The sequence below is a fragment of the Saccopteryx leptura genome, chromosome 3, assembly GCF_036850995.1.
Source record: "Saccopteryx leptura isolate mSacLep1 chromosome 3, mSacLep1_pri_phased_curated, whole genome shotgun sequence".
In the NCBI taxonomy this organism is placed as follows: Eukaryota; Metazoa; Chordata; class Mammalia; order Chiroptera; family Emballonuridae; genus Saccopteryx; species Saccopteryx leptura.
In genome coordinates, this window is record NC_089505.1 from 108143378 (window position 1) to 108162059 (window position 18682).

At 49.8% G+C, this 18682-nt stretch overlaps 1 protein-coding gene across 3 annotated transcripts in view; it reads left to right on the forward strand.

Moving 5' to 3' along the window:
- AZIN2 (antizyme inhibitor 2) overlaps positions 1-8645 on the forward strand; it is a 32665-nt gene extending 24020 nt beyond the window's left edge. For all 3 annotated transcript variants that reach the window (XM_066375772.1, XM_066375771.1, XM_066375773.1), the window contains 2 exons: positions 5942-6156; positions 8243-8645. In XM_066375772.1, the coding sequence (XP_066231869.1) occupies positions 5942-6156; positions 8243-8381 (354 nt within the window). In that variant the 3' untranslated portion in view covers positions 8382-8645. The remainder of the gene's footprint in view (positions 1-5941; positions 6157-8242) is intronic.
- Positions 8646-18682: the final 10037 nt, after the last annotated feature.

Genomic DNA, 18682 nt, shown 5'->3' on the forward strand with positions numbered 1-18682 from the left:
GTTAGTGTGAAGTTCCTGGAGGTATTACACATATCAGCCCTACCACGAAAGAAATAAGCTTACTAACGTGCCCAAGGCTGCCTGCCCCAGTACAGGGTGCTCTGGAGAAAAGAAAAAATGCAGACTTACTAGTTGCTTGCTGTTTTCTTTCTTTTTCTCCTTTTTTTTTTTTTTTTTTTTTTTTTACAGGGATAGAGAGAGAATCAGAGAGAGGGATAGATAGAGACAGACAGACAGGAATGGAGAGAGATGAGAAGCATCAATCATCCGTTTTTCGATGGGACTCCTTAGTTGTTCATTGATTGCTTTCTCATATGTGCCTTGACCGCGGGCCTTCAGCAGACCGAGTAACCCCTTGCTCGAGCCAATGACCTTGGGTCCAAGCTGGTGAGCCTTTTTTTGGTCAAGCCAGATGAGCCCGTGCTCAAGCTGGTGACCTTGGGGTCTTGAACCTGGGTCCTTCCGCATCCCAGTCCGACACTATCCACTGTGCCACCGACTTGTTAGACTTTTTCTTCTTTTTGTGTGCTGCCTTTGTTCATTCTATTTTCCCTTTTTTCCCCCATTTTCCCTTTTAAATATACTTGTACATTTGATATGGTATAGGAATTATTTATTTATTTTTTTAAAGTTGGGGAATTACCTCCCACAGCCAGTGGCTCAATTGGTTCAAGCATGGCCCTGGGTGCTGAGGATAGCTCTGTTGGAGTGCACTAGCCTCAGGCACTAAAAATAGCTTGGTACTTGAGCATCGGTGGCCCCAAATGGGTTTGCTGGGTGAATCCTGATTGGGACACACATGGGAGTCTGCCTCACTATCTCCTCTCCTCTCACTTAAAAAAAAAAAAAGTTCGGGAATTGCATCAGGGCTATGGGCCATTTTAAATGTTTGACCTTGTTTCTTCTGTAGATCTGCTCAGATATTGGGCCTCTGAGAAAGGCAGCTAGGAGGTCCCCTGTCTGGGACTACTCAGAGTTCTGCTGCTATCTCCCTCTAGAACTTGGAGCAGGTCACTTCCTCTCTGTGAGTGTTCCCACTTGTAAAATGGGAACTGCAACACACTTCCAGATGAAGTGTGCAGTAGTGGTGGGCATCCTTTGTGAACTAGGAACCCCTTGCCCTCTCTATCAGAGGGTGCCCAGTAGCAGACTGGGCATCTTTTATTTTTACAGGTGTTTGTCCATTTCCATTCAGTTTTCAGACTGATAAGTGGAGCTGAGACTTTCAACATATATATGTTTCTTTCCTTTTTTTTTTTTTTTTTTGTATTTTTCTGAAGCCGGAAACGGGGAGAGACAGTCAGACAAACTCCCGCATGCGCTGGACCGGGATCCACCAGGCACGCCCACCAGGGGCGAGGCTCTGCCCACCAGGGGGCGATGCTCTGCCCCTCCAGGGCGTCGCTCTGCCCCGACCAGAGCCACTCTAGCGCCTGGGGCAGAGGCCAAGGAGCCATCCCCAGCGCCCGGGCCATCTTTGCTCCAATGGAGCCTTGGCTGCGGGAGGGGAAGAGAGAGACAGAGAGGAAGGAGAGACAGAGAGGAAGGAGGGGAGGGGGTGGTGGAGAAGCAGATGGGCGCTTCTCCTGTGTGCTCTGGCCGGGAATCGAACCCCGGTCCCCTGCACGCCAGGCCGACGCTCTACCGCTGAACCAGCCGGCCAGGGCTTTTGCAACATATATATGGTACTTGGAATATATATGTATTTTGCAGATTACTTTTTTGTTTCTTTTAAAACAAATGCTTTAAATAGCAAAAGGGTAGCTTTGCATTATTTCCTGTGAAGTTTTAAAATATTTTTCTACTTATTTTTTCTTAATTGTGTTTATTGATTTTACAGAGAGAGGAGGAGGGGGGCAGGAAGTGTCAACTCATAGTTGCTTCACTTTAGTTATTCATTGCTTGCTTGTTGCTTGTCGTATGTGCCGTTGACACTCTTCCACTGCACCGCCACAGACTATGCTGTTTTCCACTTATTTTTAACATTTAAACCACTTATAAGAAGTGAGAGGCCCTGGCCGGTTGGCTCAGCGGTAGAGCGTCGGCCTGGCGTGCGGGGCACCCGGGTTCGATTCCCGGCCAGGGCACATAGGAGAAGCGCCCATTTGCTTCTCCACCCCTACCCCCCACCCCGTCCTTCCTCTCTGTCTCTCTCTTCCCCTCCCGCAGCCAAGGCTCCATTGCAGCAAAGATGGCCTGGGCGCTGGGGATGGCTCCTTGGCCTCTGCCCCAGGGCGCTAGAGTGGCTCTGGTCGCGGCAGAGCGACGCCCTGGAGGGGCAGAGCATCGCTCCCTGGTGGGCAGAGCCTCGCCCCTGGTGGGCGTGCCTGGTGGATCCCGGTCTGGCGCATGCGGGAGTCTGTCTGTCTCTCCCTGTTTCCAGCTTCAGAAAAATACCAAAAAAAAAAAAAAAAAAAAAAAAAAAAAAGAAGTGAGAAAACTCTAACTTATAATTCAGGGGTGGGTGGTTTTTTTATTTTCTTATTTTTTTACTTTATTATAGAAGATCTTTGAAATCTATTCTTCAAGGATCCTTGTTGATACATTTATATAAAGATGGTATTCCATCTTTAAAAGTTAATTAATTAATTAATTAATTAATTAATTTAGCAAGAGACAGAGACAGACAGGCAGGGAGAGAGATGAGAAGCATCAACTCGTAGTTACAGCTCTCTTAGTTCTTATTGATTGTTTCTCATATGAGCCTTGCCCAGGGGGACTCCAGCCGAGCCAGGGACCCCTTGCTCAAGCCGGTGGCTTCCAGTCAGTGACCACAGAGTCATGTCTATGATCCCACGCTGAAGCTGGCAGCCCCACACTCAAGCTGGTGAGCCTGTGCTCAAGCTGGTGACCTCAGGGTGTTGAACCTGAGCCCTCAGCATCCCAGGTTGATGCTCTATCCATTGTGCCACCATCCGGTCAGGCAAAAGTTAATATTTTTTAATGATTGGTGCTAAGGGAAATAATATAGAGCAATTGAGATTAATTTTACTCATTAAAAAAAGGCTTATAAATGCAAATGTTAAGTTACATGAACAAGGATATATATTTGTGTTCCCTTCCCAGCATGGGAGCTTTCTGAGCACAGGAATTTGTGTGTGTGTGTGTGTGTGTGTTTACTGCTGCATCCCCAGCTTCTATATCAGAGTCTGGCACATGGTAGTTGCTCAATAAATATTTGTTGAATGAATGAATGAATATAAGGTAATTCTCATTCTTGATTTTAATAATGTGTATACATTTGATTAATTAGCTTTTTGTCAAATATATGACTATTATTTTTGCTTATTGAACCTGTGGCTTTTCTTTTTCAATTTTTTTGATTCCTGCTATTGGCTAAGGTATTGGAATGCCTTTCCTTCTTCCTCTCTTGGTCTCCACTGTCTCCTTCTAGCTTGGATGGGTTCTGTTCATTCATTTAAAATATATCAATATTATTTGAAAAGCAGTTGCCATATGCCAGACTGTGAGGCATGGAGGAGATGGGGGTGAGCAAGATTGTCATGATCTCTGGGCTCATGGAATGTATAGGATACAGGCCTGAGCAGACACATTTCACAAACACCTAATTATAAATTAAGGTTAATGCTATGAAGGCATAGATTGGGGGTGCATGGCGTTTTAGGAAAGGCCTCTGAGTTTTAACTGAGATCTAAAGGAAAACTGGGAGTTGGCAGGTTAGAGGCCTCAGAGAATAGCATGGGAAAGGCTGGGGTGGGAGGAGGGAGCAGGGTTCACGTGGGGAGTCAGGAGCAGCTAGAATAGCTGAGCAGCTAGTGCAGCGGGAGGTGGAGTGAGGGCCCCTGGAGGGCACGGGCCGGATTCAGCATTTCCTCTGTATTTTAGTCACAACTTCTTCTCTAGGACCTGCCTGGCCAGGTCTCCTACACTGTGACAGATTGCAGTGATACCTTGTCTGCAGATGGCCTGTGTTACAGATGTCTTTTCTGGATTTAGAAGTCATTTAAGAAAAAAAATTTTAATGTAATGTACTGTATTTTTCACTCCATAAGATACACCTGACCATAAGATGCACGTAGGATTTTAAGGAGGAAAATAGGAAAAAAAAATTCTGAACCAAATGGTGTGTTAAAATATTTAATAAAATAGACCACAATATTTCAACAATGTAAACTCAACAGCAGTATCAACAACCATTAGCACTGTTATTAACAAATGAGAAGAGACTTTAATGTTCAAATACTCTTCTAGTTGTCTGGGAACTCGCAGCAGCTAAAATATATGAAATTCTCTCCATAAGACACACGGGCATTTTCTCCTCCGCTTTTGGGGAAAAAAGTGCGTCTTATGGAGTGAAAAATACCGTACAGGCCCTGGCCGGTTGGCTCAGCGGTAGAGCGTCGGCCTGGCGTACGGGGGATCCGGGTTCGATTCCCGGCCAGGGCACATAGGAGAAGCACCCATTTGCTTCTCCACCCCCGCCCCCCCTCCTTCCTCTCTGTCTCTCTCTTCCCCTCCCCCAGCCAAGGCTCCATTGGAGCAAAGATGGCCCAGGCGCTGGGGATGGCTCCTTGGCCTCTGCCCCAGGCGCTAGAGTGGCTCTGGTCGCAGCAGAGCAACGCCCCGGAGGGGCAGAGCATCGCCCCCTGGTGGGCAGAGAGTCGCCCCTGGTGGGCGTGCCAGGTGGATCCCGGTTGGGCGCACGCGGGAGTCTGTCTGACTGTCTCTCTCCGTTTCCAGCTTCAGAAAAATACCAAAAAAAAAAAAAAAAAAAAATACCGTACATAGTTGTTGTCTCTTTGGGCCAGTCACAACTTCTCAGACCCTCGGTTTCCCCAAAATAAGAATAAGTATGTTTACCCCATGGGGGCCTCTGTGACCTCTGCCAGATCACCCTGTCATTGTTAGAGGCCTTTGTCACCAGACTGAGGGCCCAAGGGAGGCTGAGTCTAACTCACCTGTGTCCTTCTGCCTCTTGTGACCAGGTCTGGCAAGGAATGAGGGGTTCTGGAAGGCCTTCATGGAAGAGTGTGCCACAGGGGTGGGCCCAGGGGACAAGCTGGGTTTGAGGACAGGGGAAAGGCTGCAGAGTGCAGACACACTCAGGGTCTGGAGAGCGGCAGGTTTGTCAGTGAAGATTGAAGCAGAGAGGTGGTGGCAATAACAATAATAACGATAGCACCATCTCACCAGGCCCTTACCTGTTCAGACACTGTTCTAAATGCTTTATTCTCTATATACTGATTTATCCCTTCATTAACCTATGAGATGAGTACCGTTATCATTCCCATTTTACAAATGAGCAAACTGAGGCACAGAGGCATTAAGAATCTTGCCCAGCCCTGGCTGGTTGGCTCAGTGGTAGAGCATCTGCTCGGTGTGTGGATGTCCCGGGTTTGATTCCAGTTCAGGGCACACAGGAGAAGTGAACACCTGCTTTTCCACCCTTCCCCCTCTCCTTTCTCTCTTTTTCTCCCTCTCTCTCTGCCCCTCCTGTGGCCATGGTTCTATTCGCTTGAGAGAGTTGGCCTCAGGAACTGAGGATGGCTCCATGGCCTCCACCTCAGGCGTTGAAAAAAATGGCTTGGTTGCTGAACAACAGAGCAACGGTCCCAGATGGGCAAAGCCTTGCCCCGTAGTGGGCTTGTGGGGTGGATCCAGGTCCAGGTTCATGAAGGAATCTGTCTCTGCCTCCCCTCCTCTCACTAAAATTAAAAAAAAAAAAAAAAAAAAAAAAGGTTGCCCAAGTTCACACACCTAGCAAGCGCTGGAGCCTGGATTTAAGACCAGGCATTGTGGCTTCCCAGTCTCAGAGGCAATGCATGCAGAAAAGTGGGAGGGCCTTCAATGCCAGCCTAGGAAGTCCATCCAGTTGTTATCCTATGGACCATGGGAGCCATGGGAGGCTTCTGAGGGAGGAAGTGACAAGATTGGGCACAGTATGCCCAGAACCATCTGACTGGTCATCCCTTTCCTGCAGAAGCCATCCACAGAGCAGCCCCTGCACAGCAGCAGCCTGTGGGGCCCAGCGGTTGAGGGCTGTGACTGCGTAGCTGAGAGCCTGTGGCTGCCGCAACTACATGTCGGGGACTGGCTGGTCTTTGAGAACATGGGCGCCTACACCGTGGGCATGGGTTCCCCCTTTGGAGGGACCCAGACCTGCCGCATCACCTATGCCATGTCCCGCGTGGCCTGGTAAGGAGGCCCTGCTGGGAAACGGAGTGGGGAGAGAAGAAGCAGGTGGGGCGGATTTGAGACCCTGTTTCTGTGAAATCCAACTTGAAAACCAGCTCTGGGCTGCGGATTCCAAGTAAGGCCCATGCCTGGCACGTGGCTGAGGCCATGATGGAGACTGAGCTACCCTTGAGGAGCTCAGAGCCTGTGAGACACGGATTCCGTGCTGGGTGGAGAGGGCAGGCTGCAGAAGCTTAGCCTCCTCCCTGGGGCCCAGACCCATCTCCCTGAGGAAGGAAGGATGAAGGAAAGCCTGGGAGAGGAGTAGGAGTTGGCCAGTGGGAGGCAGGAGGGACAGGAGGGGCTGAAGGGGGTTCCAGGAAGAGGGGACAGGGAGCGAGCAGCTAGCGGTCATGAAACTGTGCAAGGTTGGTTGTGTCTGGGGGAGCAGGGCTGGCCCAGGAAGGGCCTTAAGGCTGAGCAAGGGGCTTTGGGCAGCAAGGGGAAGCACGGGCTGGTGTGATGCTGGGGAGCAACACGGCCTGACGTGGACTTTAGAAAGACCACTCTACGGCCTGACCTGTGGTAGTGCAGTGGATAAAGCGTTGACCTGGAACACTGAGGTTGCCGGTTCGAAACCCTGGGCTTGCCTGGTCAAGGCACATATGATGCTTCCTGTTCCTCTCCCACCCACTCTCTCCCCCCTCTCTAAAATGAAAAAAAAAAAAAAAAAAGAAAACCATTCTAGCTACTGTGTGGATTAAGGGAGGACACGGGCAAATGTGGACAGAGCTGACCAGTCGAGTGGCTGCTCTGTGACCCAGGAAGGATTTGCACTTGCTCAGCCTCCGTCTTCCCTACTGGAAAACGAGCCCCACACTGGCCCCACTTGCCTCACCAGGCCAGCGTGGGGACCCAGCGAGGCAGGAAGGTGAGCAAGATGGGAGGAGAGTTGAGTTTGTTGAGCCCTTCTGTCAGGCCTTATGATTATTTCCTTTCGACCACACAAAACTCTGGGTTCAGTGTTATCACAGATGGGTTGCTTGCTTGAGGTCACACAGCTGGTCATCAGTGAAGAGCCCCCCTCTTGGGGCTGGGGAGATAGCTGCAGATGGTGGGCGCATCCGTCCTCCCCATTGAGTAAGTGCTTACTGAGTGCCAGCGCTGCTGGGGGCACCGGGCACTAACCCCCTGTGTTGCTGTAGCTGAAGGAGTGTCACCGAAACAGATATCGAACCCTTCTTGTTATCAAGGCGAAGTACATTGTGCTGTGGGTTCAGTGAAGTCTTCCCCGAGATTCACTGAGGCTGAGACCTGAAGACTGAGGAGGCATTAGTAAGGGTGGGTGATGCAGGCGGAGGCACAAGTCCATGCCCAGGCCCGGGATGGGACACGTGGATTTACTGTTTGGAGCATTGGCCCTGGGTCAGAGATGTCTGGAGGAGGCAGGAGCTGATCAGGGAGACTGTGTGTTCCTGCCTAGAGATGGCAACAGTGGGGATGGAGAAAGGCATGTGCCTGAGGGTGTTCGGGAGCTGAACTCCACAGAGATGGACTAGCTGTGGGGACACGATTCCCACCTCCTGGCTGACCAGGTGGTGGCGCTGCGTATCAGCATGGGTCGGTAGGAGGAGAAACAGTGGGATTTTTTTTAATGGAGCAGGAGATGATTTTTTTAGTCCCATGCCTAGAGTATGAAGAATGTGGGAGTGAGAAAGTTGGGTGGAATAGTAGTTCTACCACCTTCTAGAGATGTGACCCAGGCAGGTCACATTTCTCTGTCTCAATCTCCTCATCAGTAGAATGGAGGTGATAATGCTGCCCTTACAGGGTTTGGGGGAGGATACAATGAGATAACGTAAGTAAAGTGCCTGGCACAACGTCTGGCACATAGTAAGTGCTCGATAAATGTGGGTTCCTTTCCTTGTAGGGGGGGCATTGGACTACAAGGGTGGGGGAAGAGGTGTCAGCAGCAGGCATTCCCCTGCCCTAGGTTGGGCTCTGAGGCTCAGGTGAGACCCCTGTCCCCGATGTGGCCAGGCCTTCTGGTACTGAGCCATCAGGAGTCCATGCTGGTGGCCTCCAGTGCCCCCCCTCTCACCCACAGGGAAGCCCTGCAAGAGGCGCTGCCGCCTGCAGAGCGGGGTGAGGATGCTGAGGGCGTGTGCAAGCCTCTGTCCTGCGGCTGGGAGATCACAGACACCTTGTGCATGGGCCCTGTCTTCACCCCGGCGAGCATCATGTGAGCGGGCCCTGTGCCCCGGAGAACCTCAGCGGGCCACAGAGATGCCTCTGGCAGAGGTGGGGAGGGCGGCAAGCAGGGCACCCTCCGGCCAGGACTCTGGTGCTCGCTCTGCTTGACGCCCCCCACTGCACCTGGAGTGTCTCTGCCCTGTAAATAGGACCAGTCTTACACTCACTGTAGTTCAAGTATGCAACATAAATCCTGTCCCTTCCAGCTGTGTCGGCCTCCTCTGCAGCGCAAAGGGCCTGGTCAGCCAGGTGGCGGGTGTTCGTGGGGTCTCCCTTGGTCGCCTTCCTACCTTTGTAAATATGAAGCAAATAAATATTTAGGTTTTTTAATATTCCAGTGGTATCCAGCAGTTCAATTCACAAAGCAGCGAGTCCCCAGCCTGAACCGAGGGCCCTGTGACCTCTGCCTCAGTCCTGACCAGTTGCAGCGGGGCATCTCCTGCTGGGCCTGCTGCTCTGACTCGCCCCTCTCCTCTCCACAGGCCCCCGTGCCCAGCATCATGAGGAAGGGAGAGCTGTCAGGGGCTGAGGTCGGGTAAGAGTTGCTTCCCTTCAGCCCTGGAGCACAGCTCATGACTGAGAGGGGCCTCACTTGTGACCCTAACACCCAGCTGAAGGCCTGACCCAAAGTGGGGCAACCTCGTATTTGACACAGCTTTGGACATTCATACCCAAGATAAAGAGCAAAGAGATGGGCTCTGAGGAGACCCTGCGCCCTCACTCTCCCTGCAGGTCTGCAAGGCGGTGGGGTGAGGCCATCATGGTGGCTGGGTTTGCTAATTGAGGCAGTAGTTGTGAGAACAGGGCTGTCCATAGATATTTCCACGTTCAGTACAGGGGCCCTGATATTGATGTCTTCTTACACCAGAGTTTTTGTTAAGACAAAGGCTCCTTCACACTGCGAGCGTCCCAGGCTGTGCACCTACTTAGCAAAGGAGTTCAGATTTTAGCATTCCCCCAGCTACAACAGATGACCCAAAAGATTTTTCTTCTGCATTAAGAACAAAAAAAAATAAAATTGATTGATCTCCAGTCAGGGCACATACAAGAACAGCTCAATGTTCCTGTCTATCTCTCTCCTTGCCTCTCTCTTTAAAAAAAATTGAGATATAACTCACATACCTTATAATTCACCCCTTTGAAGTGTAAAATTTGGTGGTTTTTAGTGTATTCATAGAGCTTGTACAATCATTACCACTATTTAATTCTAGAACATGTCCATCACCTCAGAAAGAAACCCACCGACCGTCATTCCCCGCTCTCCCTTTCCCCAGCCCCTGGCAACCGCTAAGCTGCTTCCCGTCTCTATGGACTTGCCTGTTCTGGACATTTCACTGTGATGTTTTACACAGTCACTTGAACTTCTCTTTGGATAAGCCTGGTGCAATGCTGTTTGTTTGTTTGTTTTTCCCCCACACTACCAAGCAAGTCTGCAACACCAGCTGCTATAATTTCACTCAATTCCAACACTACCTACCTAGAAATAGTGTCAGCTCCTACCAGACCACCCCCCTCCATCCACTTCAGAGGCCCAGAGGTCAGTCACCAAGTCCACATTGTCACCTGTGCTTCTGACCGACTGGCTATTTGTTATTTTTATTTTTTGATAGAGACAGAGAGAGAGTTAGAGAGAGGGACAGATAGGGAGAGAGATGAGAAGCATCAATTCTTCACTGCAGCTCCTTAGTTGTTCATTGATTGCTTTCTCATATGTGCTTTGACTGGGGGTGAGGGGGCTACAACAGACCAAGTGACCCCTTGCTCAAGCCAGCAACCTTGGCGCTCAAGCCAGTGACCATGGGGTCCTATCTATGATCCCACGCTCAAGCCAGCGACCCCGTGCTCAAGCTGGTGAGTCCGCACTCAAGTCGGCAACCTCAAGGCAGGGTCTCTCTATGCCTCAAACACTCCATACATGCACCCCTGCTGGGCCTGCATGTACTGTTCCAGCTCTCTGGCATGATCTTCCCAGGGTGCCTGTGGGGCTCGCTCACTTCATTCAGATTCGACTCAAATGTTTTCTTTAGGCGAGGTCTTCTCTGATCACCCTTTAGAACAGTGGCTTTCAATCTTTTTACACATGCGGACCTGTGAAAATAGAATTATTTGGGGGACTGCTAATGCAGAAATCACCCTGAGCATAAACAAATTTGACTAACATCACTGGGTCTGTAATCTTCATACAACATCAGGGTGGTTAACTCTTTCACGGACCTGCACAAAATTTCTGGGGTACTGGTTGTGGACTCGTGTTTGAAAACACTGCTTTGGAAAACAGCACTTTCCAGTCTCTCTCTTTTCTCTTAACTGGTTTTATTTGTCTTCACGCACTTATCACCATACTCCATGTTTGTATACCGTCTGGCAGCCCCTCTAGAATGGGGGAGCTCTTTGGTTGCAGATACGTTATTTATTTTTTTCACTGCTATGTTCTCATTACCCTGAACAAAGTAGGTGCTCAAAAAGTGTATGCCAAATGGACAAACGAAGAAACACAGCACCTAACATGTCCATCTGTTTACACATTTGTAAAGTGTAGCTGCTAAATATACTTCCCTCAGTGTCTTGAATAAACTAGTCTTGGAGGGGGTGTGTGTGTGGGGGGGACCCCTGAATCCAAGCAGTGGGTATCTGGCCCCTTCTCTTAAGCTCCTAAACGACAGCCTAGATCCTGGGAAGGGCAGACCATTGATTGGAAGGGGCTGTGGTCCCTGCAGGCCACCGAGGGTTACACCTAGTTAGAGCGCAGGTCCACATACTAGTGAGCCTTAGGTGGGGAGGCATTGAGGATGTCTCAACAGCTGTTTCTGCTCTTCCACTCAGCTGGATGACCCTGGCCTAGGAATGGCATGTAAAACACAGGACGCATAGTTAAATATGAATTCAGATAAACGACGGCTAATTTTTTAGTAAACATATGTCTCCCACAATATATGGGATATAAACCATGGTGTTTACCTGAAATTCAACTTTAACTGGACGTCCTGCATTTTATTTACTAAATCTGTCAACCCTACTAATTTGCAAGTCGCTCTCTCTTTCCGGGTTTCGTTTTCCCCATTCCTGCACTAGGAATATTTCTGACACTTGCCTCAGGGACTCTTCAGGCAGAGCAACCCCCCCTCCCCCCGCCATGTCTTCGCCCCGAGGGGTCCTATGCAAGGTGCGCTGGGCCTGCTGAGTGAATATGAGCAAGCCCCTTCCTCTAGCTCAGTTTTCTCACTAAAGCACTCGAGAATATCACGGGTGGAAATGATAACCTCAACAACGACTTCCCGGAACCTAGATTACTAGGCTTCCAACCGCCGGAACCTTCCTCGGACCCTGCGGTAGAGGACTTCCGGATCTTCGACGTCACTTCCGTGTCCGAGTAGCTCCTAGGTTTCGAGCCACAAGGTCTCGCGCCCTCTGCCGGCCCGGAGGAGGGCCTGACTTTACTGAACAGCGAGAAAAGACAGCCGAATCCATTGGGTTGAAAAACAGAGACGCAGCTTCACCAGTGGAAAACTGAAGATTCGCAGGACTCTCACGGGAAAGGGGTCAGACCACAACGCGAATGGCGTCGGAACGGGGAGACCTGGACTCCGCCAGGCTAGAAGGGCCCAAAGTAACACCGGAAGTTGGTTCCTCGCCCACCAACTACTTCCGCTTCCATTTAACAGAGCAGGAGGATCCTGGAGTAAAAGGGTGCTTGTGAGGTGTCCCTCTCACCCATCCAAGTTATACTCCAGTGGAGACACCTAATGAGTTCAGGCAGGAAGTCAGGGGCTTTGAAAGAAATCGTGACCTGGAGGTCAAGGTGTTTCACATTTTAAAATAGAGTACTTGCTATGTATCATGCCCACCCTTGACCTTCACTCGAATTATTTCACTTAATTCACACAAGTCTGTGAAGGGGATATTATGACACAGATTCCGACCTCTCCCTGCCTGTGGTGGAATCCTGTGTTTCCTGCTTCAAGACTCTGTGCCACAGTTTCTGCATTTGTAAAATGGAATACATACTTCATACTATTCTTTCTTATTTTATTTATTTAGCGTGCACGAGAGAGAGAGAGAGAGAGAGAGAGAGAGAGAGAGAGAGAGAGGGAGGCAGATAGAAAGGAAGGGAGAGATGAGAAGCATCAACTTGTAGTTGCTGCACTTTAGTTGTTCATCGATTGCTTTCTCATACGTGCCTTGACCTGGGGGTTTCAACTGAGCCAGTGACCCACTGCTCAAACCAGCGACCTTGGTTCAAGCCAGCGACCTTTGGGCTCAAACCAGTGACACTTAAGCTGGTGACCCCATGCCGAGCCTGCACTCAAGCCAGCGACCTCAGGGGTTTTGAATCTGGGTCCTCAGCATCTCAGGTCGACACTCTATTTATTTCAACACCACCTAGTCAGGCTATCTCCTCTTATTCTAAGGAACAAATAAGTTAACATTTAGAGAGGTTAGAACAGCACCTGACACATGCTACCCATACTAATCACTTAAATTATTTCTATTTACAAATTAGGAAACAGGCTTAAGTGTGAAGTAACTTATCTAGAACAGATAGTGACTAGTGGAGGCAGCTTACTGTTTTGGTTGCCAGGGAGGAAGGGGAAGATATTTGGAATGGGGTGATGGGAAGGAGATGTAGATGGTAAATGGCTTTAGTAGGGACAGGAAGGTGGCAACAATGATGATTAGGTTTGTTGCTTCTGCCTCCTAAGCATCTTCTTTTAAATTTTTTTATTTTTCTGAAGTGAGAAGCAGGGAGGCAGAGAGACAGACTCCCTCATGCACCCAACTAGGATCCACCTGGCAAGCCCACTAGGGGGTGATGCTCTGCCCATCTGGGGCGTTGTTCCATTGCAACCAGAGCCATTCTAGCACCTGAGGTGGAGGCCATGGAGCCATCCTCAGCACCCGGGCCAAATTTGCTCCAATGGAGCCTTTGCTGCAGGAGGGGAAGAGAGATAGAGAGAAAGGAGAGGAGGAAGGTGGAGAGGCAGATGGGCACCTTGCCTGTGTGCTCTGGCTGGAAATCGAACCTGGGACTTTCATACTCCAGGCCAATGTTCTATCACTGAGTCAACTGGCCAGGGCCTGCCTCCTAAGCATCTCTTGACTTCAAGTGCTTATCTATATCCCTGCTGCCACTGGTAAACTCCATCATCATCATCATCATCATCTCTCATTCCATGTGGATTACTTCAACTCCTCCTAATCGATCTCCCCAACTCTAGTCTCAACTCTTGTCCAGTCCATTCTTTAAGTGGAATTCAGAGTGATTTTCTTAAATGAAATTTTTATCATGTTACTTCCTGGAGTGAGTCTGTTCAGGGAATGCCCATTTTTTCAGAATAAAGCCATGACTTTTTAGCCAGGGCATCCACAGCACTGACTGTCTAAATCTCTGCTGTCCATTACATTTGCCTCAAGCTCATGTGGCTGTGGAGCACTTGAAATAGGATTAGTCCGATTTGAGATGTGCTATGAGTATAAACTACACCCCAGATTTCAAATATATAGTCCAAAGAGAAGAGTGTAAAATATCACATTAACAATTTTTTAATATTGGTTACTGAAATGGTAATATAGCATATATGTTGGGTGACATAAAATATATTATTAAAGTGGATTTCACTCATTTATTTTTACTGTTTAAAATGTGGCTATGCCCTGGCTGGTTTACTCAATGGATAGCACAGTCCCCAGTCAGGGTTCACATGGGAAGTGACCATCTACTTCTCTTCCCCTCCCTCTTTTTTTCTCTCTCTCTTCCCCTCTCGCAGCCAGTGGCTCGATTGGTTTGATCATAACCCTGGGTACTGAGAATAGCTTGATTGATTCAAGCATTGGCTCCAGATGGGGGTTGCCAGGTAGATCCCAGTCAGGTGCCTGTGGGAGTCTGTCTCTCTATCTTCCCTCTTCTCACTGAAAAAAATAAATAAATAAAATGTGGCACTTGGCTACTATAAAATATAAAGTTATAGCTGGCTCATATTATACTTAAGTTAGACCATGCTGACTAAACCTGTTTACTCTGCCAGCTTCATCTCCATTCCCTTAAAGCCCCCCCCCCCCATTAAAAGTAACAGAAACTGGCTTTGAAGGAAAATGAGAATTAAAAGTTTGGGGGATTGGTCCCAGCCGGTTGGCTCAGTGGTAGAGCGTCGGCCTAGCATGCAGTGGTCCCGGGTTTGATTCCCGGCCAGGGCACACAGGAGAAGTGCCCATCTGACTCTCCACCCTCCCCCTCTCCATCCTCTTTGTCTCTCTCTTCCCCTCCCGCAGCCAAGGCTCCATTGGAGCAAAGTTGGCCCGGGCGCTGAGGATGGCTCTGTGGCCTCTGCCTCAGGCGCTAGAATGACTCTGGTTGCAACAGAGCAACACCCCAGATGGGCAGAGCATCGCCCCCTGGTGGGCGTGCCGGGTGGATCCCGGTCGGGCGCATGTGGGAGTCTGTCTGACTGCCTCCCCATTTCTAACTTCAGAAAAATACAAAAAAAAAAAAAAAAGTTTGGGGGATTGATTGCAGGGGCCTTCTGAATCAAAGGAATTGTTGATTAACCAGTGTGGGGCCTCAACAACAGAGGTTCACAGATGCTAAGGTGACTCAGCTCCATTTCTGGGTCTTATGTTCCATATTTCAAATTTCTAGGAAGAGAGAATCTGATCAGGTCAGTTTAAATGAGGTGTGTCTACTCCTGGATCAGTCCACTATGGCTATGGGCAGAAGAGCTCATTGTGAGCTGCCTACTGTACATTTCCCGCTGTTTCTCCAGCCACAGTGATCCTAAAAGGCAGCACAGGCTCTCTAACCTCTAACTTTTTCTATCAAGGGCAAGACAGGAAATACTTTATGCTTTGTAAACCGTCGCATTTCTGTCAAAACTATTTCACTCTGCTGTGTAGAGAAAAAGCTGCCAGAGACAATATATAAGTGAATGTTCTGGTTTAGGTATTGACACACTTATGTTTCAATAAAACTTTATTTATAAAACCAGGAAGTGGACCTGAGCTTGCCAGCCCCTAAACTGTATTTTCTGTTCTCTCTGACTGGACGGACTATTTCTCTCACCTTCCTTCCAGCAAGCTCGTAGTGATCCTTCAGGTCTCAGTTTAGATCCCACTCCTTGGAAGCTTTCTTTAACCCTTCTTTCCTGGCTGTTTAATGGTCTCTTCTCTGTGCTTCACAGACTCTCTACTCCATCTAAGTACTTCTCATGCTCTTGTGGTTCTGTTCCAACCACTAGATTACTAGTCTGGATCTCATTTGTTATAAACCCTGCACTTGGCATGCCTGGCACATGATACACACTTGGGTGTCATCGGATGAGCAGAAGAAGCTGTGAACCTGTGACTGGCAGACAGAATGGGTGACCTGAGAGCTTAGGGCAGTGGTGAGAATCCTGGACTTTTATAATAGCTGTGTGACACACCCTGTCTCACTTAGGTGCCCTTCTGAATCCTAGAGCTTGGGCAGCAGGTAGGGAGAAGGGAAGCTGCAGGCTGGGCAGGGTCCAGGGCCTCAGCAGTTTCCCCGCCAGCCAGGCTTTGCCTGTCAGGCGATTAAGGGTTATGTTCCCACAAGAACTTATACTAAGCTGAAACTCTGTGCCCTCAGGAATACATAGGTAATGTGAGTGTTTTAAGATATGAGAAGTGGAAACTTCTAAGGGCTGCAAGTTCTGGGTAATGTGATCAGCTACGTCTCAACTACAGTGAGACCAGGACTGCTCTCATCCAGTTCCTGCAGGAGGATGTCTTCCTCCTCAGTAAGGTTCCCTGTGGAGACCCCACCAGGCTGCATGTGGTGGCCCCAGGAAGGCGGGGGGGCTGTGTGGGGCCAAGGACAGCCTTAGTCCACAGTCACTCAGGGCCACGGTGACAGGGTTGCAGAATGGGTTTCCTCGACCCAAAGGGTTGGTAAATTGAGATCCAGCAGAACCTGGACAAGGGTACAGGGGTTCTGGGGTCACACATGTGGTGGTGGCCTCTGTGAGGCTCTGCCAGCTCAGCACATCATCCTTTGTTGCCTCAAGATAGTAAGGAGAGTTTCTCCTCTTGACTTAGGGGTTACATATCCCACCTTTGGGCAGTACAGATGCAATAGGGCTTTTCCCAAGTGTGGTGCACAAGGACACGAAGAGTGAAACAGAAATGGAACTCTCTGTCCTGTGGTCCTTGAGTGGCTTACCTGGACCCCTCACTGGGCTGGTGGGCTGGGGCTGGTGACCCGAGACCAGTGGTGGCATGTCTTCCATAGATGCAGCAGACAAGCAGCAGAGCGGATGAGGAGAGCAGGGCTGGGATGATAATCCCCGGAGTTTGTGAGCCACCCATGTCTGGCAAAAGGATGGAGGCATCAGGGAAGGGACTGAGGACTACAGTACTCCCCTGGGGCAGGCTACGTCCTTGTCTGCAGCAGCCATGGCTCACAGGACACTGAGCTCCCAGGTCTGGAGGGGGCGTGCTGCAAGGCAAGAATATGCTTGGAGGTAAAGACTGAGTGATCCTGGGCCAGTGGCCAACAGTTCTTTCCTTCTGGTGTTTGGCACTTAGAAGGTGCTTGGTCCATGGGGGAGAAGTGATATGAGTAACGCCAGGTGCTTTCCTGGCCTTGTCTTATCTGACCTGGCAAGCTGTCTCTGCTATTATCATTCATCAGATGGAGAAGCTGAGGTACAGAGGCGGGTTTGTCTGAGGTTAAAAGGTAAGGGGCATAGCCTGACCAGGCGGTAGCGCAGTGGATAGAGTGTCGGACTGGGATGCAGAAGACTCAGGTTCAAGACCCTGAGGTCGCCAGCTTGAGCGCAGGCTCATCTGGTTTGAGCAAAGCTCACCAGCTTGGACCCAAGGTCGCTGGCTCAAGCAAGGGGTTACTCAGTCTGCTGTAGCCCTACAGTCAAGGCACATATGAGAAAGCAATCAATGAACAACTAAGATGCCACCACAAAGAATTGATGCTTCTCATCTCTCTCCCTTCCTGGCTGTCTGTCTCTATCTGTCCCTCCGACTGACTCTGTCTGTCACACAAAAAATGTAAGGGGCATAGACAGGATTTGAACACAGTTCTGCATGCTTCCAGGCTTCATGCTATTCACGTGCTTCCCAGCAAGCATGTCCTGAACACTGTGGCCCAGCCCAGTAAGACAGCACCTGGCACATGACAGCCCCTCAGTAAGTTCTAGCTGTCATTAGGTATTACAATTAGTTTGACACATTTGGTCCATACAGCAACTCTGCCAGGTTAAATGTTATTATTCCTGTTTTCCAGGTGGGAAAGCTGGGGCTAGTGAGGTAAAGTGTCTTGCTTAAGATTATCTGGCTGGTAATGGCAAGGCCAAGATCTAGACCTAAGCTAACTCTGCTTTTCCCACGTCCAAAGAGTTGAGGTAGCATGGAATCCCATACTACTGCCTCGGTTTATTCAGCTGAAGAATGGGAAGGTGTCCTTGGTAAAGGAATAAACAGAAGGACCTGTAAGGGAGTGTCCAATGGAAAGGAGGCCAGTCTTGTATGGGAGCCCCAAGGACAGGGCTAGGACCAGTGGGGACAGAAGGGGCCCCACGTAAAGGAAGAACTCCTAGTCATTATCGTTCAGTAGAGGGCCAGGCTGGGCTCCCTGACACCAGACACGTTTGCCCAGGGCTGCCGTGGGAGACTGCAGAAATTGCACTCTAAGGGTTCCGCTGCTGCTGGGAACAGTGTAGGGCTCTGGGTTTGTTCCACAGATCTTTCATCTTGCCTGTCCTCTCTGAAGAAGGCCAGTGAGGCCGAGTCATCAGCTCTGAAACAGTTCCCAGTGCTCCTGGGAGGACTCACTGGCTCCTTGCTCTGCCTTCCCTCACCATTTCCATCTTTGACTCCACCCATGCCTCAGCCCTCCCAGCCTCCAGCCTTTTCTCTGGACTCCTTGCCTCCAGCTTTGCCCTGCCCCCATACACACATGACCATACCCCATTCCCTGCTTAAAACCTGCTGTGGCTCCCCATTGACCTCAGAGGGCCCACAGCGTGGCATGACCTGGTCCTGCCCTCCTCTCCTGCTTCACCACAGTCTCCCCCACCCCCAGACCTCACTCTCTTGCACATGCTGTTCCCTCTTCCTGAAACACTTTGCCCAACTCTTACCGTGCAGGTCTCATCTTCACCAGTACCTCTTCCAGCTTGCCCCTCTTTTCTGAGTCCCTGTGAGCTACGTCTTGTCCCAGCCTAGCCCGCAGCACGTGTGCTGTGACTGCCAGGGTACTGTCAGCTCCTTGATGGAGAGCTGGGGTGCATCTGTCTTTGCTTATCTGAGTAAGTGATTTATTGGG